We start from the raw sequence: 23,271 nt of genomic DNA, 5'->3' as shown, positions 1-23,271 counted from the left end.
AAAATGAATGCTCTGCAACTCTATTCTTTCTCACTAGCTGCACCCTCTCCCCCCTAACATTTCCTTTCTTCCCTCCCCCCACCAATTTTTGTTCATTCAATGCTTCATCCTCTTTCTTCCCTTATAATGTCTCTTGTCTCCTCTTCTTCCTCCCGTAGTTTAATCCTCGAGGCCCCCTTGGTGGCCCTTGGGGGGGGGGGGGTGTCCATCTCCATAATATGACTGAAAGTTGGGTTTTTTTTTTTGGTAAAACCTGAAGAATCAGCCACCTTCGCCATTTTTGTCTTGTTTCTTTAGAATTTCTTTGTGTAGGACATCTTTTTTTGCGAAGAGCTTCAGTACTGTGCACTTAATGTGCAATCTTGAGCTGCATACGGTGTGGATTGAATGAATGATCTAGGTCGAAATCTCAACCACCCAATTCGTATTTTTTTGGGGGGGTTACAGTTAGGTATGTCCGAAAATATAAAAAATAATAAAAAACATTTAAAAAAAAATACGAATAGGGTGGTTGAGATTTCGACCTCGACCACTCAGTTCAATCATGGCCATACGCAGCTCAGTGTTTGCATTTAATGTGCAGCAATAAAGTTGAGCCCCCCTTTTTTCTCCCATATCCTTGGGCGTCTTTTTCTCTCGATAGATTCATCCTTGCATGTATTCTCCTTCCCATCCTGTTTATAACTCTCTCTTCTTGTCTAATTCTTTCCCCTCTTTTGTGTTGTGCTTGTTGTGTAGTAGGTGCATCGTCAAGGCACCTCCAACTTCTCCAAAAAGTCTTCCTCCTGGTTGTTCTCAGGGTTGTCCTTGGTGACAGTCTCGGGGTGGCGTCAGGCGCAGAGGTAGAAGACTTACTGATAGTAGACCCTGGATGGTATGGTGGCTGGGAAAACCGGCGAGGACTATGTGAGCAGGGGACCATTTTGCTTTGTGGTCCTCAGTTGAACACCTATCGAAGAGATTTCTCTATGGCTACACTCTTAGGTTTCCAGAACGTGACTGTGAATGTCTTTCCTATAAACTCTCATCTCTTTGGACTATTGTAGGAGTAGTGTTCATTTCAAGCAAAAGACAGAGTGCTTTCCAAGCAGATTTTCTTTTAGAAGACCATCCAAATAGGGTGCTTTCTCAAGCCCCCTAGTGGGTGGGTCACCTTCATCTCCATCTAGTGGACCTACTAGTGATGATGGGTTTAAGGAGGAGTACTGCAAGATACCAGTTCTAGGTGCTGGATATCCCCCCCTAGTGAGTGCAACTCCTTGGCTTAAGTGTTGGATGTGGCGCTTGACTTGGGGTCTGTTGTGGAGGTTTTGAAGAATCTAGCGGAGTTGGGTCTTCCCAAAAATTCAGTTCGTATCAATCTGATATTGGATCAGATAAACTACTGGCTCTATAATGTTTAGTTCTTCTATGGCCATGCGAGATAATGCGTCTGTTTGATCATTTTCTATCATGAGTACTTGCCTATTCAATAGGTCTAAAAATTGGTTTTTGTACTGGTCGACCAAGGTGAGATATTTTCCCATCCTTTTTTCTTTTGCTTTATACACTTCATTTACCTGATTCATGAGCAGCTATGAATCGCTTTTCATTTATGGATTCTAAATTCCAGGTGTTGTAGCTAGTCTAAGTCCAACTAGCAATTATTCATACTTAGTTTCATTGTTAGAAGCCCTAAACTTAAATCGGAGTGCATACTTTACTACGAATCCTCATGGGCTCTGGAGAAGTATTCTTGCTCTATTGCCTTGTGCATTGCTGGACCATCTACATAAGCAACCATCTTTTTGCCCGCTTGGGAACAACTTCCTGTTCTTCCTGTTCATCTTGGGGATGTTGAGTCTCTACTATAAAATCCGCCAAGGCTTAACCTTTTATGGCTAACTAGGGTCAAAATTCAATCTAATGTTCATTGAGCTCAGTTGCCCACATAACTAGTCGACTAGCCAAGTTTGGTCAATGCAAAATCTTCTTCTAAGGAAAATTGGTTAGTACAACTATAAGATGTGACTGGAAATATGGTTGGAGTTTCGAGCAACTGTCACTAAAGATAAAGCCTGTTTGTCCACCTCTAGGTACTTGGTCTCAACATCAATTAATATATGATTCACATATATAGGGTTTTGAACAATACCTTCTTCTTGAACGAGCACTGCACTAACGACAATGGGTAATGTTGCTAAGTCAATGAGAAATTCTTTCTTTTGGGTTGGCTGGACGAGTAGTAGGGGACTCGTTTAACTTTGCCTTTAGCTCATCCAAGGCCCTTTGGCATTCTTCATTTCAGATTTATGCTTTTTGACTAGATACTGATCATGTCACTAACCAATCAAAAGTAAAGTCCTATACTAACCTAGTTAGCAAAAAGAATGAGGTCGAACTATAGGGGAACTCAAAGGTTAAATTGTTAGAATCAGAATACGAGGCACCATGTAGACTAGGGGTGTCAATTTGTAGCCCAAATAGTTAAAACCGAACTGAACCAGCCCATTATAGCCCGAACTGGCCCAAACTAAACTTTAATGGGTTGTGTTTGGGCTGAGGGTCGTAAAGCCCACACCAGCTCGAAACCAAACCACAACCCGTTATAACCAGTAACCCATTTTACAATTGGTTTGTAGTTTTACATTAAATAGTATCTGAATCATCATTGTACCACTAGGTAGTTGGTATAGACAATTAGAAAAATTAAGCTTGAATTCAAGGATTAACTAGTCATTCTATTACTTGTAAGGGACAATCACAAGGATTAAGTATGAATGTCCAACTTGAATGTATTAAGTTTGTTTAAATTGAGTAAATACTTATCCAATCCAGAGGTTTTTGATTTTGTATATCAAACTAAATACCAACCCAAAAGATAAATGGATTTCATAAAACGTGAAGAAAAAAAAAATCTACATTTTCACTGAACAAGAACCTAAATTTCAAGACAATCAATCATAGCACAAAATGGAATTTAAAAGGGCTTTTGGTTTGAGGATTTGTTTCTGGAGGATTATTCCGCAGAGCTTGAGAAATGAGCTTGTAGTCTATGTGTTACTACTTACTATCTAGGTTCTTGATTTCCATAGGGTGGTTGGGTTTTCTACAATGTGGAATGACTTTTAATTTTTTAATGGAAATTGACCAATAGAAAATTTTCTTTGCATGGAATTTTAGCTTTTGTTGTAGGATGCTCAATTGTATCTTATTCTTTTCCTTGCACGCCATAAACCGTTAGTCAACCCGAGTCTAAACCGTTAGCCCAAACCCAAACCACAACAAACTGAAACCGACCCAAAACAATTATTTTGCTAATGGGAAGTGTTTTGGCTAGGTATTTTTCAGCCCGAAACCGTTAGACCCAACCCAAAATCGCCCCAAACCAAACCGTTGACACCCCTAGTATAGATAGACCAATATCAAACAATAAGAGATAGAATCACAAAGTACTATAATCTTATGTCAGCAGCACTTACTCGAATGAAACAGAAGAAGCAAGAATTAGAACAACAAGAACTCGAACAGGGTGAGTTCAGGCGTACGTACAGTACTTTTCTTTAAGGTATTTGAATGTCCCCTTAAGTGCAGACTTGGTTTGACCTTGGCGTCCTCACCTCCAAGATACAACAACTCCTTTAAATGTGAAGTCTAGCACTCCAACAGATTCTACTTGAAGAGGAGATACGAAGGTAGTTTACAGTACATGAAGGAAGAAAGCAAAACTGAACTTTCTCACTTTTCAAAACACGAATTTTTTCTTGCTAAAATATAGAGTGAAAAACTCATCTTAATTTCTCATATATATTCCTAAACTTGTATAGGCACCTATATCAAAGAGTGGCATATGTACATAAGATCACCTCTAAAGGGAAAGAGTTGTGACTGATCATACAATCACCTCCCTACAACAAAACCCAAAATGCGTTTTCTGGATCATAATCCATGATCCACAACCCACACCTCACATCTTCAAGTCCCAAGTCCCATCATAGATATTTAATATTAGTTAAATAATATAATAATGTCCCATGGCTTGGTCTGAGGGTCCATAGACCACGGCTACAACCACGTCCAACTTGGCCCAACTCGGCGCATGCGCATGATCCATATTTAACTTTCTACCGGCATACACTCCACTTAGGAGCAATCAATGTATATATAATCGATATTATCATTAGCTCCATCCGACGTGGGACTAAACAAATATGGTAAACTAGAATACCTTATAAACGCCGAATTGTCAAAATGCTTGGATTGGAATCTTTACATCTAGAAGAGTCCTATAAAGGTAAGAATCAAACAAGAGTCCTAAAACAAAATTAGGGAGATGGAGTTTTAATGTTTTTTGATACTTATCTAAATAATATATTCTACCAAAAAAAATCTAAATAATATATTATATTATATTATTTGTTTTTTTAAAACCAAAATCCAACATAAGTTACCAAGATTGAATTGATCAAAACCTAATTTAAAGTAAATCTAATTTTTTTTTATTTTACTTCAAGAAACACAAAGAAATTAAACTAATAATTAATGCGAAAACTTTTACTATGAAAAAGTGAGGGTCTTTGGGATTTCGAACCCCCAATGCTTTTCACTAACCAATTTAACCCTACACCTAAAAGAGAAAAAAGATGGTTTCTCCTAGATTTATCCTATCTTTGCAAGACTATCGTCCTTTATAGAAGCTTGGCACGCTTAGGTTGCTTAGCTATAGAGCATCATTGGTCAGGCTCACAGTTAAAAGCATCGACCAAAAGGCATATTACTATTAAAATAATGAAATAGCCAATGGTTCACCTATATACCAAAAAAAAAAAAGAAACTAACTACTCATTACAAACAAAAAAAATCATAAAACAAATAATAATGGATTTGAAACTCTTGCAATGGCTGCCACTAATTGTAGACAACACTTTGATGAAAGCTTCAGTTTTGGACAAAAAACGTTGTTGAACTCCTTGACAAAATAGGGGTGGCGACTGGTTTGTGGTCTTCTCCTTGCACAATGAGAGAGAGATAGAGAGAGAGATGAAAGCCAAGATCCCTATTCACCTTCTTCCCCTTTATCCGTGGCTAACTCCTCTCTTTTTTCCCCCACACTGTGAATTTGTCCTCTTTACCCATTAATTTGACCCTTATTCATTCTAATTTTGGGAAAACTCAAAACTAGAAAGTCATAGATTTTTTTTGTCTATCTTTTCATAACATCTTGAATCATCTCAATCCAAGTTTAGACGAGAGAGTTATGCCCAAAGTACTTGAGGTGAGTTTGTTTGCAAGATTTTCGGATCTTATTACCAATTTTGTTCCTGAAAAATACACAAAGATACTCAATTAATTATATTCTAATTAATTATGTATGCTAGTCCTTAGCAAAATGAGACAATAAAAGCAATACTAAAAATAAATGAATAAAAAACCTAACTCACTTTCATAGGAATCACGGTTGCATTTACCATGTGCAACAAGCCTTTAAACCCCTAAGTTACCCTAGTGGATGAGTTGTGTTTCATGAGCATTTGTTGAGAATATACATAGAAAATTCTCAAGTGCTTTTCTAATTGTTCTAGTAATAGTAAGAGTAAAAAGATATGTTCCAAGACAAAGTCACTCCATTAAAGACTAGAGGGAATATAGGCACCCCCACACTTAAGCTCTTTACACCCCCCCCCTTGAGTCTAGCTCTAGGCAAACAATTCAAGCGAGAAGTCTCCTCTTATCTTCCAACCACCAGTTCATCCTTAGATGAGACTAGTCTAGGTATCAAGCAATACCAAGAACTTAGGGTCTAAGCAATATTGACCTCTTTATACATTTCATAAGTATATTGATTTGATTATTTCTTTAACACGCCCAATTCTAGTCCGGGCAATGTCCTGCCTCTTAAGCTTTCTAGATGGCCCATGTAGGGAGGGTTGGGTCAATCACTCTCAAGCAAGATGGCCTTTAGGGACTAGGTCTAGAACACCAGTCAAACTTACTTACTCAAACCAACTAGGCTATAGGTCAAGACTAGACCCAAGAGACCCCAACTGTTTGACCCGAGGCTTGATGTTGGTGTGAAATCCCTCAAAACCTTAACTCGAAAATCTATATTGTAGGTTCGAAAACCCGGAGTGTGGGAAGAAGGCAACTGTGGGCCATCCAAATTGAAACCATTTGATTAGACTCTAAACCAATGGAAGTAGATGGAGATGATGCTAAGGTGGGATTTCTGTCAGGATATGGAAGAAGATCTATCTCGAACATTGACAGACTTAGTAGATAGCTCAAGAGTACAATAATGACAAAAGTAGAATGTCCCAGAAAATTAGGTAATACCCTTCTATAACTTAGAAAAGGACCCAAGAAGGAGCTAGGGCTTTCGGAGCATCAATATCACTACTGGAACAAAAGTACCAAGCTTGCTCTGGTTGCCCCAAGCGACCAACTAGTTTTTAGGCAAAAGGGCATTTTGGGAAAGTGATGTTTTTAAAGCCCTATTTAATAAAAATTTTTTCCTTCTAAAACGTGTCATTATGTTCTAAAGCCGTCAGAGAATGTCAGAACTTCTCAAGAGAACCCTCTTCAAGGTGAAGGAAGGTGTGGAAGTATCCGTCGAGGTTTCCAATAGTTGTTTCTCTTTCTAAAAGGTTAGTATTCATCTTCTTCATTCTAGTTCTTCTCTTTTGCTTGTTCTACCTACTATATAGACCTAGAAGAAGGTCTATACTTGTTGTTATGACCTATCCTTTCTATCCTCTTTGTTCTAGAGTGAATCTCCATTCACTCTAGCTCGTCTATAAACTTCATGGTAAGATTTTGGAGAAAACCTAGTATAATATCCATTAGGATTTCATCCTTTTTCTTTGGTTTGATCTCCAAAGCACATTAGACCATGATCTATTATGATTTCAGACCTATATCTTGTATCCTCTTTACTCCAGAGTGAATCCCCATTCACTCTAGCTCGTCCGTGAATCTTGCCGTATGATTTCGGAGAAAACCTACTATAGGATTTGTTAGGTTTTCATTCTTTATGCCATGATTGATCTCTAAACTATGCTAGATAATGTCCTACCATGATTTCATAATTTTCTATTAATTTCATAGTAGTTTGAAACCCAAACGAAAAGTTTCCTATCGATTTAAGCACATTTTGTCCATACACAAAAGCTCCAGTTGCCTGCCCTGGTCGCCCCAGGCAACCCACTCAGGCGACCAAGCCTAGTTTTGGTAGATTGGTGGCTGGGTTGATTGCCCTGGTTGCCCCAGGCAACCCACCCACCGCCTAGTGGGTTGTTTGTTCTCTTTTCAACTCTATACCTCTAGGGTTGTTTCTAACTTTAAACCATCATGTTGTTGTTAAGACTCTTTGACAAGTTTGAACTAATTATTTGACCTAACTTACAAAGGTTGCAAATTGATAGCAAGGTGAGGACGTTCACTTACACATAACCCTAGTTACATTATTGTTTGTCATGGATTACATTATTGTTTGTTATGGAACTTGAATGTATGTTTTCATATTGTTGTTTTAGGGTTTAGGAATGATTATTATGACTTTATAATTTCAAAATATGGTTGATCAATGATGTTATGCATATTTGTTAAATATGTGACTGTTTGGATTTGGAATGAATTGTAACATGATAATGTGATTGGAATCATATTGTAATGTGAATGTAGGTTGTGACTGTGAACTGGGGAATACCATTCGGGTGTTTCTATCTTACACATAATCCTAGTTAAAGTATGTTTGTTTCTATTTTTCAATTCTTGTGAATGATGGTATAAGAATGTGTGTGGGATTGGTTTTAAAACTTAGTTCTCTTATATCTATTTACCAACTAGGGTTATGGGTTCTCCCATTACCCATTACCCTAGTGACCTTATATGAGTATGCATCTAGATCTAAGTACATAAATGCTAGGTGTCTAGAAGTGTTTGGCTAGGAAACCTCATGAGTACTACTACCCTTCCAGTAGGGGTATTGAAACCGGCTAACTCGTAATGCCAGTGGATGGGTCTTGTGAGCATCAAACAGGCCCACTGCCATCGTGAGATGGTAGGGTTGCATATAATAGATAAGGGCTCATGGGCGCTTAAGAGCGGTAACCAATCTGTGAGAGGACATGGAGAGCATCATATCCATTATATATGGATGACCATAAGGTTGAGAAATAGAATCCAACAGATGCCTCTTGTTGAGGATCCCATTTCTAGGTGGAAAATGATACTAAACCAAGTTGGTTGGTGCCATAGGGGAAGTATTTAGACCACATTAGTACGAGACCGTATGACTATACATTGGACCTAAAGTAATCCTTGACACACGCCAGTTCTCATGCCAAATTATGATGTGAGAGAGTGGTGACTTATATCCCCAGCAATGGATTGATGTGACTTGACCAACAACCTGGAGAACCCAATAGACATCTCTTGTTGAGGGAGAGTGAATGAGACTGCCTAGAGGAGACTGGTGTATGACTTAATGTGTGTCTACCATAAAGACTTTATGATAGAGTTAGGAGCATAATATCATAATCATTCATGTATCATGTCATTATCATTAATTACATTATCGATATTAATGTTATATGTGTGGTGTGGAAATCTAGTGAATGAATGCATGATATGATGTTGAGTTGACCTCATTGAGTTCTGTTGAACTCATTCCTTTATGTGTCTATTTCTATTAGAATATACTACAAGTTATGAGGACTCCTTCCAAATGGAGGATTCTCGCCGACAGACTTTCTTGAAGGAGTGACTGAAGAAGATGTAGACTCGCATAGAGCTTCATGCTAATGTTAGGATTGTTCTTATGGGGCTAGATTCCATTAGAGAACCAGTTTAGTTTAAATCTGTTGCAAACAAACTATTCTTCCTTTAAACTCTTATATCCATTTTGATTAACTTTATATAATGGATGATTGTAACCTATTGATAATTCAGATTTGATAACTTGTTATTTACACTTGATTTATTCTTGTCCTTAGATTATGCTATATTATATGTTTGTATGGGTTTTATCATTGAATTGAGATTCTATAGAGTATCATCCCCACGGGTATTCGGGTGTGGACCCGATCCGACTGGGTGGGGTGTGACAAAAACCCTATCTTATGTTTCTCTAACCCCACAAACACATTGTTTATGCAAGAGGGAGGTTGAGAACATGGGAGGGAAGGAGAGCTCGTGATTTTGAAGCTTCTTTAGTCCTTTGGTGGTGTCAAATTGCAAGATATGAAGGAAATCATGCGATAAGGTAGGGAGACTCAAAAACCCCTTTGCAATCTCTCTTTTGATGCATTTATGATGAAATCTTTGCATTGTTGTGGTGGTTATTGTTGTTAGGCAACATTGAATGCTTCTTATTGCCCCATCAATGTTTCCCAACCTTTGTGAGAGTTGGTTCATGCAATCCCTTGGATTTGAAACCGATTCAAACCTCTTAGAGACACTCATAAGCAAACTTGGAGAGCCCAAATTGGGGGTTTTCGTTTGGGAACCAATTGGGGTATTTGAAAGGTAGTTTAGGGATAATGCTGTCAAATAGAAGACCCCAAAGTCCCATTGCAAGTTGATTTTGAATTGGGGACGAAATCGAGCACAATGTTTGGAGCCCTAGACTAGGCGATCGACAGGCCCTGTGTGGCTCAACCCCCCCCCCCCCCGGCCTCCTTTTCGGGTGCGTGTTTTACCCCCCCCCCTTGATTTTGGACGAACCCCGATTGTTGTTCATTTAATTTCTTATGTTTCTAGGGTTATTTTAGGTCAATTGCACTCTCTTTTTGTGGATTTCTTTAGGACTTGGAGATTGATATAAGCTTGAAAGGTGAGGAATACACTTAACCATATCTTGTATGATTGATGGTATTATTTAAATCTTCTTCATTTGAAATTTGTATTATTTTGATATCATGTGTTATATTATAAAATTGTGTGTGACTTTGCGTGAACAGAAAGCAATGTTATTTATGATTATTTCTATTTTCAAATTTCATGAATTGTTATATGAGAATGGTGTGAATGTGTGGGCTTAATTTTGGGATTTTTTTCCTCTTGTACTTATATGCCAACTAAGGTTGTGGGGTTCTCCCATTACCTTAGTGGCTTTTTGCACTTATACCTAAGTACGTGAATGCTAGGCGTCTAGATATGTTGGTTAGGTAACCCCACAAGTACTACTACTCTTCCAATAGGGGTATTGAAGCCGATTAACCCGTGATGTTAGTGGCTAGGTCCTGTGAGCATCAAGCAGCCCACTGCCATCATGAGATGGTAGGGTTGCATATGTATCGAGTTTGGGCTCATGTCACTTTCAGCACGATGTGCAATTTCTGGGGAAAGCCATGAGAGTGTCCGCCTATATTTATGTGGATGACCATAGGGTTAAGAAATAGAATCCAACAAATGCCTCCCGTTGAGGAATGATATCCAGACCATATGTAGTACGAGATTGTATGACTATGCATTGGGCCTAGAGGTGTCCTTGACATGCGCCAGTTCTCATGCCAAATGGTGATGTGAGAGAGTGGTGAGTTATATCCCCAATTATGGATTGATGTGACTTGACCCAACAACCGTGGAGAACCTAATAGATGTCTCTTGTTGAGGGAGAGGGATTGAGACCGTCTAGAGGAGACTAGTGTATAGCTTAATGCATGTCTACCATAGAGACCTCATAATAGAGTTAAAAGCATGATTTCATATTCATATTATTATCATAAATGATATATGTTTCATGTGGGAATTTGTGAATGGATGCTTGATATGTAGTTGAGTTGACCTCACTGAGTTTCGTTGAACTCACTCCTTTGATGTTTATATTCTTTTAGATCTTACAACAAGTTATGAGGACTCCATTCAAATGGAGGATCCGTCATCAGTATAATATTTTGAGGAAGCGACTGGCAAGGAGGCGGACTCGCATGGAGCTTTGTGCTTGTGATCAGATTGCTCCTATGGAGCTGCGTACTAGTGGAGATCCGGCAATAATTTTATAAACAATAGTGTCCCTCATAGCTTTATGTTATATCTTCACTTTTAAACCTCTAGAGAGGGGCGATGTCGCCTTCCATCAACGTAACTAGAATTTTGCTGCAAACAATTATTTCCTCTAGCCTTTGATGTTCATTTTTGATTAACTTCAAATTATGTTTTTATCTCTAGTTAATGGATAACTGTAACCTCATTTGATAATTCAGTTTTTATAACTTTAAATATTGATCATTGATTTATTCTTGTCATTTGATTATGTTATGTCATATGATTGTATGGATTTGTCATTGAACCTTGGTCCTGTATTGTATCACCCCCATAGGTATTCGGGTATGATCGGATCTGGCTAGGTGGGGTGTGACAAGAATTGCATGGGGGTTGATTCCACAGTTGGTGCTCTGCCACTCTTTTGTCGATGCCTGCATATCCTCCACCAACTAGGCAAAGACATCAGAATTTTCTTCTAAGAATTGGTTAAGCTTGAGTTTGAAGTTTGCTTCCTACTCGACACCAACATTGTGCTCTGACCTGAATTTTTAGAACTAAGTTATATCCTTTCCAGTTTTTCAACTAGTTCTGCTCTCTATATACTTCTTCATCCTAATCATCCCTTACTTCAACTGTCATCGTGAAACTTGTTCTGGCTCTCCTCTTTATATAATCGATGTAGCATTGTCGACTAGATTTCTGGTCGGAACTACATTCCTCAATGCCATTCTCTATTGGGAACTTCATTTTCCTCAATAGTGCATAGTAGACACTATTGCTCCCAAGGCACTAAGGGTTGGTCGACCTAGGATGACGTTATAAACTGACAAGTCCCTTACCACCATATAGATTGATTGGAAAACTTTGTCATGATGGTGCTCTCCAATCCTTTGATCTAACCTAATTGTTCCCTCATCTCAAGTGGAGGTTCCTGTGAATCCATATAGTTGGGCACCACATGGAACGAGCATCTTCTTTCTCAACTTGAGCTTTCGGAAAGCCTCAAGAGATAATTTGTCTGCTGATGAACCAATATCAACCAAGACTTGATGAACTACACAACCGGCTAGGATTACTTTGATCACCAAAGCGTCATCATGAGGAGTCTTAATATCCTGCATTTCCTTTGCAGAAAATGTAATAGGTTCTATTGTAACCCTGGTTTCCGACCTCTCAAGTTCGACATTGCCTATATATCGGGCCTTTCTTTCTGCCTGCCTGATAAACTCCTTAGTTGGACCACCGATCACTATGTAGATTGGAGTCTGCCTACTCTTTTGATCATCTTCTTTGGACCTTGGTTGACCTCTTCTCAATCTTCGGCATCTTTCTCTCTTGGTCGACCTTGCTCTTTTTCTGTCTTTGACACGTGACCGAGTTGCTTCTTGTTTATTTCGGAGAAACTTTTTCAAATGTCCCTGTGATATGAATTTCTCGATCTCTTCCTTAAGCTGCCTACAATTATTAGTTCAGTGACTATGATCTCATGAAAATCACAATACTTACTTTTATCTCATTCCTCTTATCAAGAATGAAGCTTTTTCTGCCATTTGAGAAGGCCCTGACTCTTGAACTGCATTAGAATTTTTGATCGGCTTGTGTTTAGTGGAGTGAACGTTCCATCCAAAGATTATTTTTTGGGCTCTAACCGACCACTTCTTTTAATAGTTATGGTGGGACTCCTATTTTGTTGAGGCTTGTCTTTATTAGCTTCTGTCTTTGTGGTAGGCTCTTTCCTTTCCCTTCTAGATTTGATCATTTCAAATAGTACTATCTGCCTGTGGCAGTGGTCGAGCAGGTCTACATAAGTCTCAGGCATGTCTTGCATGACATTCTCAAGCAAGTGATGATGAGTGATTCCTTGATAGAGTGCATGAAAAGCTATCATCTCAATTTGAATAGTCAAATTATTGAATCTATGGAGAAATTATCTAATTGACTCTGAACGACCTTATCGTATTGAGAACAGGGTATCTTCTCTCTTTTTTGTGTTTATTCCACTTTGAAAGCATGATAGAAATACTCGACCAAGCTGGTCAAAATTTGAAATTGATTTGTCTTTTAACCCTAAGAACCACTGGGACGCTGCACCCTTTAGTGAGGCTAGAAAGATCCGACATAAAGCTACTTCGCTATGCTTGTACGAAGACATCATTGATTTATAGTGCATGATATGTTGCCTTGGACACTGAATCCCATTGAACATGGTGAAGGTAGGACACTTGAAATCCTTTGGCATATTTGCTACTAAGATGGCCCAAACAAATGGTTCATCCTTTAGTACAGAATACAAGTCATCCTTTCCTACATCTTTCAACTTTTTCAGTTTTTCATCTAGCTCCTTGAATTGTTTATCAACATAGGCAGTTCCACTGCCTGGCACTTTATGGTCGCCCATTCCTTCACGGTGGTCAAATAGTAGTCGACTACCTCGTATTTAATATCTTTCATGATTGTAGTTATCCCCCTTATCTCTTGGGGGAGGGTTGTCATTATGCACAGACGCTATCCTACATGCCTGTTGGATTGGATCACCAACCTTCTCTTTTGCTTTGTTGAGATTTCTTTGAGATGATCGCAAAGAATAGTTGAGCGGAGGTGGTCAATCATCGTCCTGCTTCGATCCCCTATCTTCTTGCCTTCCATCAAGAGACAATTGAGGTGGATTTATTTGCTACCCAGAACCTTGTGGAATTATTTGTTGACAGATGCTGGCTTGATCAACTCTTTCATATCCAGGAATTGTCTTTGTAACTCATTATACTTATCCATAGTCACATATTGGTTCTAATTGGAGGAACCAACTAGATCATCATTATGAGGAGGAGTTCATCCTCATGTTGCATCCCCTTGCTGGACCTCCAGTCCTTCATGATCATTCATTAGCAATCTAGACTTGGTTACAATCATGGCTTCTTGATCACTTTCCCATAGAAAACACCAAAAAATGTTGGTCCAAAAGCCTATTCGCCAATGCAAGATATAGACCTGCAAGACAACATGCTCGACTGGATTGCTCAAAGAACGTCTTCAACGATCAAATTTGTGAATTCATATAGCCTTAGAAATATAACATTAATTGTAGCATTCTCAATACAAAGAGACGTACTTGAAGTGTGCGTACCTAGTTATGGCCATGTAGGAGGTTTATATAGTTTTTGGGAAGTTACCTTGACCATCTAATCAATCTCTCAAACATGTGTTGATCGTCAGATTTGGCGTATCCTTGATGTTGTAGTTGTTGAGTCCGACCTAGACTCCTTGAGCAACTCGAACTCCTTAAACTCAATAGAGTCCTTACCCAAAACGTTGAGGAGGTTAGTTGTAACTTTAATGGTGTACGTTACTTAGCGTACACGCTACATGACTTAGATTGTTCATGGTTCAACCAAAGTTAGGCCGGCCTAGTTCATCCTTGATAGACCCTAGTCGATATGTTAAGGGTCGACCATATCAATACCCAACTTATGTTCTAATATAGGCAATCAAATTAGTTTCGATCCAATAGTGTAATGGGCCTCACTTGAGAGTCCAATTAAGTGTAGAATCTAGTGTTGGTCTATAATACTAGTTGGAAGCAATGGTCTAAGTATTCCAAACTAGATACTCAGTGTGTAATGCTTTAAGCAACCTTCTACTTAAACCCTAAACCCTAACAAAAAATGCACCAATGCCAAAGCAGTTGTTGAATGCATTAGCCACGTTGGACCTACTAGAATCAGGAGTTCCATTCTCTAGAATGTGTATCAAAGATGAAACCGTCTCCCCTCTATTCCAAAGGAATACAAGATCACCTCGGAACATTTGAGGTGCACATGTTTTAAAGTAAATATAGAAAGAGGAGAACTTGCATTTTCTCACCTAAAAATCCATAAAAAAGAAGTCCCCTTTCATCATCTTTGCCACCAAAGAGAGGCAAGACATAACAATGAGCTTCGATATCCATGGCTTCCCTTGCTGTAATGCCAAGATCCTTTAGATCTTTAATAGAAGGCCAAAACATAAAGTGTTTGATGTTCTTGGGAGCTTATCAGTGGATTCATGAAACAAGGGAAAAAAAATCATTTTAATCAATTAAAAGAATAAAAATACAAGGTAGCTTGGTCAATTTGAAATATGAGGAGAAAATGAGAGACAATAGTGTTTAACTTTTTGGGAGAATTAAAGGAAAACTTTTGATAGGGAAGTAAGAGTCGATAGATAGCAAGTATTGATAAGGAAGTAAGAGTTGAGAGACAGAGAGAGATTTTTCTTTGGGTAAATGATAGTAAATTGGGTCTTCTGCCTCCGAGGGTAAATGATACCATTATCTTGACAGAGAAATTTTTCTTTGGGTAAATGATAGTAAATCGAGTCTTCTACCTTCGAGGGTAAATGATATCGTTATCTTGACACTTTTTCAACCACAAATTTAGGAAAGGGGTTACTTCTAAACAATGAGAAGGTGAAACTCCATGAATAAATGACATTGCTTATCCTCGAAATCCAACTCAATGACTGGTATCCCTGATCCCCTTTGTAGTTGGTCACAAATGATACACTTACATCATTTGAACTAATGTATAATTCTTTTCGTAACAAAGGAGGGATATTTTTGTTTTTGGTAAAACCGAAAAAAGGGAAACTTACCACTCTAAAATATCGCCGTACAGTCGATATTACACAACGCCAAATTAGGAATCCTCAACCGTGCATCCATGATCGAACGACTCAATTTCCATGCTTTCGTTCTTATCGTCGCGCGTCGCGCGTCGCTGTAGTTAGTTCTGTTGTTCTCACCCAACGCCACCATTCCGAAATTCCGTGTTTCATTTCCTCACCTGCTTCTCTGTTCATCTTCAGCGATGAGGCTTCTGCGTGAACTTCCTCTCAGAATCTCACATTTGTCATCAACCGGAAGCTTTCTCCAATAATTACAGACTTCCATGGCTTAGTTGCATTCGTTCGCCTCAATTTTTTCAGGAACCAACAGGTATACCTGAAGATCTTCGGTGTTCGATTGGTGGGTGTATAAGGCGACTGTTTAATTGTTCTATTTCTTTTTAAATTGAAGTTTCTGCATCAATTTTCTTCGGAGAAAAATAAGTTCGAAATTACTGGAGGATTTTGGTCAGATTTGGTATTTGTTCTGTTCGCTAGTGGCCTGTTTCTTGTTTCCAATCTATTTTGCTGCATCTTTTGGTTCATCTCGTGGAGTAAAGGTGTGAAATTTGGTTCTTTGAAACTCTGTATCGCTTTAAGACATCAGGCTTTACCGTCTGGATTGATTTGATTCTTCGCAATCCAGGATTTTGAAAATGGTCTCAGAAAGTTCGTCAAATGTGATATCGGATCTAGGCAGGCAACCCACCCTAAGGGACAGCGTTAGAGGATTAAACGGGAACATAGAAGATAGTTTGGGGAATGAGATTGACTACTTGATTCGAGAGCAGCGTGGTAAAGAGTTTATCGATCTTGAGAGGGATCTCAATATGTATAGAAGCGGTAGCGCTCCCCCGACGGTGGAGGGATCCTTGAATGCTGTGGATGGTCTGTTTAGGAATAAGGGTACTAACCTTCCAGGGATTAGTCCGAATGGAATTCTCTCAGATGAAGAAATTCGCTCGCATCCTAGCTATCTTTCGTACTACTATTCCCTTGAAAATATCAATCCCAGGCTGCCTCTTCCTTTGCTCTCAAAGGAGGATTGGCGTGTTGCACAGAGATTCCAGGCTGGGGCATCGTCACTTGGGGGAATTGGAGACCGGTGGAATAAGGGTTCAGTGAAGGAGGGCGAAAGTAAGTCACTGTTCTCACTGCAACCCGGTCTTTCGGCACAGGGAGGTGAAGGAGATTTTTTGGAGCCGACGACGGTCACACCGAGAAACCTTGCCAGGCAACCTTCCGCAGAATGGTTCCAGAGAGGGACCGATGGTCTTATTGGATTGGCTGGTGTGGGTTTGGGAGCGAGGAGGAAGAGCCTGGCCGACATGCTACAGGTGTTAGATGTATCCCAAAATGCATAGCTTTCTATTCTATTCATGGAATGCTCCTGTCGTATTTAACTTTTGCAACCTCAAACCCCTTAAAAAAAGAAGCTTCTCATTAAAATGTTATAACTAATTCTACTCTCATGTATATTCTGATTCTTGTCCATATTATTATAGCTGTAGTTCTGCGTTACGGATGTTAAATGCTTCCCGGTTTTTGTTGCTTAGTGGTCTTAAAATATTTTATCTTCACTTTATGCTGTTCTTTACTTTATGCTGTTCTTTCTCTAGTGATATTCATTTCCTTGAGTTAGGAAGGGTTGAGCGTGTGATGTATTAGCAATGTTTATTTGATAAGAGGTGTTGCCATTTTATTCTTAATGGTGTTTATGTTACTTTGTTCTTGGCAGCAGATTGTTGAAGTTTTTTTTCTTCCCCCGAAGAGACAATTTTTTTAATAATTATATATCGTCAAGGTAGAATTTGTCATATGAAATGCTATTGTGTTTTATGTTTCTCAATTCCCAATTATTATTATCTTTTTAAATTCTAATGCTTCACCTTGATGGCTTTTATGTTCGATAAATAGTGACTAGGTTGTTTATAACATTGATTTAATTTGTGATCCTCTACTCTTGGGACTGAAGGTTGAAAGTAAGTGTTGATAAAAACTGGATGAGTCATAATACCACTTGTGTTACCTGTTATTTATTTTTGGACAACTAGGAATACAAGTCCCCATAAAGAACTTACAAAAATAATCTTACACTAGTGAACATGATGACAAGAACTAAGATGTGGTTACACTGTGATGAATGGTCAACTTCGGATGACTAGAGTTTGCTATTGTCACAAAATTGTTGAAGTACAAACACGGTTAGTATTATTTGAATCGATTATGGGCTTCCACATCCCCTCCTGTTGAGATTTCTTATGTGGGTATGGTGATGTAGATCAAAGCATGAAGAACAGAAGGGCAAAACAGATTTCATAAACAAAGTTAATGTGTTCACATGAGCAGTACCTGGACACTGTTTTGGGTCCCAACTTAGATCACATGTCTTTATATATCAGCATCCTTGGGAAGCAAGATACTCCAGGATCGATTGGACTGTTTCTATTACTGAAGACCAAGTTAGCTTCCTCTATGACAAATATCTGATTTCCCCCCCTGAAAAACTACAATAACAGTTTCTATTTTGGTTGCTTAGCTTGTATTAGAAGTTCCTGTTTTATCGGTATTATGAATTAGTAGTTTCTTTTTCCACAACTCTTTAGTTTCTAATTAGATTGGAAATGGTTTGCGTTGTAATGGGGTTATTGTAACAAGAGTATGAGGTTGAGCAGAAGAGGACATTGATTGAAGAGAATAGTGTTACTGTTGAAGCTGTGGGATGTGGCAATGATGTGAGACCATGGATGAGAGGATAATGGACTGAGAAAGCTGGTCCTATCCCCTCCAATTCCTTATTCTTTATGATTCTTCTCCATATGCTATAGAAAAACAGAAAGTAATAGAATAGTTTCTGCTATTTTTATTACTTTCATTGTATTGAACCTGCTGATTCCCTTGTTGAAAGTTGAATTTTCATTTTCTTTTTTTTAGTGCTAGGGGTGGGGGGGGGTGTTTTGTGTGAGGGGGAAAGAGAACTTGGAATTCACATCATATTACTGTAATCTGCTTGTGTGCCCTTAAGGGTCTATAGATACTCCCTGAACTCATGTCTCTGTTTGAGGGAAATTGACAGTCATTAGCTTTTTATATATAGTAGGCCTCCGCAATCCTTCTCCAGCCTTTCCTATGTTGTCTACCATATTCTAATAGTAGGCTTCCTAAGTGACACTCTAGTTACGACTTTGACATGATTTTATCCACTTTACATTTTCATTTAGGCAAAATCTTGCATGGGTAACAGTTGGAGATTGTATACTGTTGAATCTGTACTCCTAGAGATTGTCTTCAATTTTGTAATAAATTGCTTGACACCCCTACTTTCTGAAACTATTACTTTGAACACTTCCCACATCTTAATATTCCTTTCAATTAGCCCCTGCCCATTGGTTAGTCACCATTAAGTGATGGCATCATTGGTTAGAAAAATCATTAAATGCCCAAACTATTCTCTAAGGGCAATGAAGGGACCCTTTTATTTATTGGCATGGTATAGGGAACGATCCATGGTTTGTAGTTCATGGTATCAGGACAGTATTGTCAACACGGAAATATAGACAGTATCAGATTTTATATCTGTGGGTATCAGTAGTATTACTGGTATTGGACAGATTTTCCCTTAATATTACTTAAAAATGGATTTTTAGACATCATTATCCCTTCTCGTTTCCATGCAACCAATACGGTATTGGCTTGGTATCAGTATAGGTAGGTCAGGTGCAACATCGATGTGTATTGCTCAATAGCGGTAATACGACACTCATATCTAGGACCATGGACTTTTCTCGTTATTGTCAAACACGGCTCCACTCTGCTGCTCCTGCTTTGGCAATTTGCAGACGCTGGAAAAGATGAAGTTGCAGATGCAGGAGAAGACAAAACAACCATCCCCTAACTCCTGCAAGCACCTGCAACCTATCTTGTGTTAATAATTTCTTCCTTGTGTTTGTTTCTTTTCAGAGGATTCAACAGATCTCTGACTCCATGTGATGCTTTTATTAAGCAATGGATGATAACAAAAATATCTATAAATCAAGCTAAATGGGTGCTAACTTATCCATTTATTCATTGAATTTGGACTTAGCAGTTTTGCTTGGTTCAAAGTCCATCGGTCATGTAACTTGAGCTGTGTGTACTGATGATTTCCTCAGACATTTTTATGTCCTTTGTTATCACTTGAGAAGACTGTCTGTCAGTTACTGATATTCTTTAGCCCTTTTATGAACATGATTTTTCTGACATAATTTCTTTTACAGGAAGGACTGGTTCAGCCTGCTCCAGCATCAGGTAATATCTCACGCCCAGTGAGCCGTAGTGCTTTTGATGATGTTGTGGAGCCCATGGGCGTTCATGACCCCCAATTAACACAGTTAAGAAATGGAACGGAATCTTTAGAGGGCTTACATTCTAGAACTGCTTCTCCTGGCCTGCTTCGAGTTCAGAGTTTCGGTTCATCAGTTTCTCACTCTTTTGCATCTTCTATGGGTTCATCATTATCAAGGAATGCAACTCCAGAGCCTCAGTTGGTTGGGAGGTCTCCAGCTCCTGGTCTTCCTCCAATGGGAAACCGAGGTTTTGTTAGTGAAAAGAAAGTTGCAGCTTCAAATTCCTTCAGTGGTATTAATTCTACCATGAGTGACACTGCTGCAATTGCTGCAACATTATCTGGTGTTAGACTTGTTGATGAAGCCAATCATGTAAAATCTCAACTTGGACAAGAATATCACAATCAGAAATTTCCTTTTGATATTCCAAATGGTCATTCCCAAACTTTGCAGAACCAACTTATTGACAAGAGTGAAGCTGAAACCATACCTACTATGTATAAAGATTGGGCAAAGAAGAATGCAACCGTATCAGACCCTAATTTTTCTAATACGAAGTTTAATGGGCAAGTGAACTTTCCAGGTAGAGAGTCATTTGCTACCAGTCTGTATTCAAAAGTACCTTCCGTGGGTGGTTCTGCTGGTTTAGAAGGATCCAGTGTCCATTATCAGAATATGGATTTGCCAAGTACTGACTTTGCAGGTTATGTGCCTGTGCATTCTACTGGTCAGAGGCTGAACTTAACGATGAATGATCACCTTGATTCAGGTCTTTCTTTTCGTGCCAATTTCTTCTGCTTCCTTCATCTAAGCATCTCAGGTTTATTGATACATCATACATGTTTTGCTTTCAGGTGTGCCTTTGTCAGGGAATGTAGAAGGACAAAGTTTGAATCGAAGTGGAAATCAAGTAGGGTCTGATCTTCAAATGTCTGGTATGGACCCACTTTATTTACAGTACCTGCAGAGAACTTCTGATTATGCAACACAGGCTGTAGCTAGCCTAAGGGATCCTTCTCTGGTGGGAAATTACATTGGCACATCACACATGGATTCTCGTGGGTTTCAGAAAGCATACCTCGAGGCATTGGTTGCACAACAGAAACAACAGTATGGCATGTCATTTTTAGATAAGTCAGGTTCTCTAAATCATGGTTATTATGGGAATCCCATGTTTGGTCTTGGCGTGCCATATTCAGGAAACTCTATGGGAAGTCCTGTACTTTCTTCAGTGGGAGCTGGAAGTCCTATTAGGCAGAATGAGCGAATCTCACATATGCCATCTTTGATAAGAACTTCAATGGGATCCTGGCACTTGGATAATGGTGATACTGTGGAACAAAGTTTTGCTTCATCATTATTGGAAGAGTTCAAGAACAACAAGACGGGTTGTTTTGAACTTTCTGAGATCACTGATCATGTGGTTGAATTCAGGTTTCCACACCCCCTCCCCCTTGTTCCTTGTGGTATTTTGTTCTATTCATGTTGCTGCAGGCAAGGGAGCTCACTTGTCTTTCCCATCTTTCAATGTAGTGCTGATCAGTATGGGAGTCGTTTTATTCAGCAGAAACTAGAAACTGCAACAGTGGAAGAAAAGAACAAGATATTTCCGGAGATCATTCCTCATGCTCGTACCTTGATGACAGATGTCTTTGGGAACTATGTTATTCAGAAGGTATTTATTCCACCATTAATAGTAGTCAACAAATTTGCCTCAAAATATTTTGAACCATCATTGACATAACCCCGCAGGCCCCGAAAAAACCGGTGGGGGGCAAAAACCCCCAGCCGCCCCCCCCTAGGGGGAAGGCCCATTGTGTTGTTGTTGTTGTATTGACATAACTTTTCTTGGATGGCAGTTTTTTGAGCATGGTACAGTGAGTCAAAGAAAGGAGTTAGCTAGCCAACTTACTGGTCATGTTTTGCCTCTAAGTCTTCAAATGTATGGTTGCAGAGTGATTCAGAAGGTGCTTTCTAAATTTTGGCTCTCTTTGCTTTCATGTGTTCTCAAATTCTCTAGTGTTACTTCCCATGTTGCTATGAAGTCTGCAATTTCCAGTTTCATGTTTGCCCAATGGTTATCTACTTGGAATGCTATTTCTATATCCTATGGCTTTTTAGGCAAGGTTCATTTTTGTCAAAAGAGCTAGAGAAATCCTGACTCAATCACTTGTTGCTAAAGGACATAGCAGGGGCTTTATTTATACTTGTAACTTACCAAATACAGAACAAATCAAATCTTCCCAGTGTGGGAATCTTACCGCTAAAAAAAAGATATCCTAAAAGATCCTAAAGATCTTAGTAAATCTACCCTCAATAACGACAACACAAAAATAAAAAGTAAATCTAAAAAATAAATCTACTTACAGTCAGATCACAATCTCACCACCAAATCTACTCAATCTTACTACACTCCCCCCACAAGTTGGAGCATATATATTTATCATGCCCAACTTGCCAATGATACTACTGAACATTTGGTGCTTAAGCTTTTTGTAAGCACATCAACTTGCTGATTGTCTGAGGTAACAAAGGTGATATGAATCAATCCAGCCTCAATCTTCTCTTTGATAAAATATCTATTAATCAATCTCCACATGTTTGGTCTTGTCATATTGCACTAGATTGTGAGCTATATTGATCGCTGACTTATTGTTTGAGTACAATTGTATAGGAACCTTTGAATCTGACCCAATCTCATGAAGCAACCCTTTCAACCATGGTATCTCACAAATGCCTTGAGCAATTGCCCTAAATTTGGCCTCGACACTAGACTTTGCAACCACAACCTATTTCTTGCTTCTCCAAGTCATAGGGGTGTCAACGGTGCAGTTTGGGGCGGTTTCGGGCTGGGCATAACGGTTTCGGGCTGAAAAACACCTAGCCCAAACACGGCCGATTAGCAAAATAACGGTTTCAGGCCGGTTTCGGTTTGGTGCGGTCTGGGTTCGGGCTAACTAACAATTAGGCTAACGGTTTAGACTCGGGTTGACTAACGGTTTATGGTGTTCAAGAAAAAGAATAAGAAGAAATAATTTAACATCCTACAACAAAAGCCAAAATCCTATGAAAAATAAAGTTGCTATTGGTCAATTTCTATTAAAAAAATCCATCAATCCTATAGAAATCAAGAACCTAGATATTAAGTAGTAGAATGACTATTTGATCTTTGAATTCATGCTTAGTTTTTTTAATTGTCTATACCAACTACCTAGCGGTAATATAATGATTCAAATACTATTTAATGTAAAATTTTAAAACATGTTGTAAAACGGGCTATAACGGGTTGCGGTTCGGTTTTGGGTTGGTGCGGGCTCCACCACCCTCAGCCCAAACACAG

The 23,271-nt window shown here is 38.9% G+C and overlaps 1 protein-coding gene across 1 annotated transcript in view; it reads left to right on the top strand.

Moving 5' to 3' along the window:
• The first annotated feature begins 15,666 nt into the window (after positions 1-15,666).
• Positions 15,667-23,271, top strand: part of LOC149021943 (pumilio homolog 4-like) — a 34,230-nt gene continuing 26,625 nt past the window's right edge. The window contains exons 1-5 of the mRNA XM_089150150.1: positions 15,667-16,943; positions 19,863-20,700; positions 20,786-21,365; positions 21,465-21,606; positions 21,791-21,898. Coding sequence (XP_089006276.1) covers positions 16,263-16,943; positions 19,863-20,700; positions 20,786-21,365; positions 21,465-21,606; positions 21,791-21,898 — 2,349 coding nt within the window. The 5' untranslated portion in view covers positions 15,667-16,262. The remainder of the gene's footprint in view (positions 16,944-19,862; positions 20,701-20,785; positions 21,366-21,464; positions 21,607-21,790; positions 21,899-23,271) is intronic.

The sequence above is a fragment of the Hakea prostrata genome, chromosome 3, assembly GCF_041222555.1.
Source record: "Hakea prostrata isolate BN-2017 chromosome 3, UWA_Hpros_2, whole genome shotgun sequence".
Taxonomy (NCBI): domain Eukaryota; kingdom Viridiplantae; phylum Streptophyta; class Magnoliopsida; order Proteales; family Proteaceae; genus Hakea; species Hakea prostrata.
The sequence above is the reverse complement of the archived record's forward strand: the minus strand, read 5'-3'. Positions and strand labels throughout refer to the sequence as shown.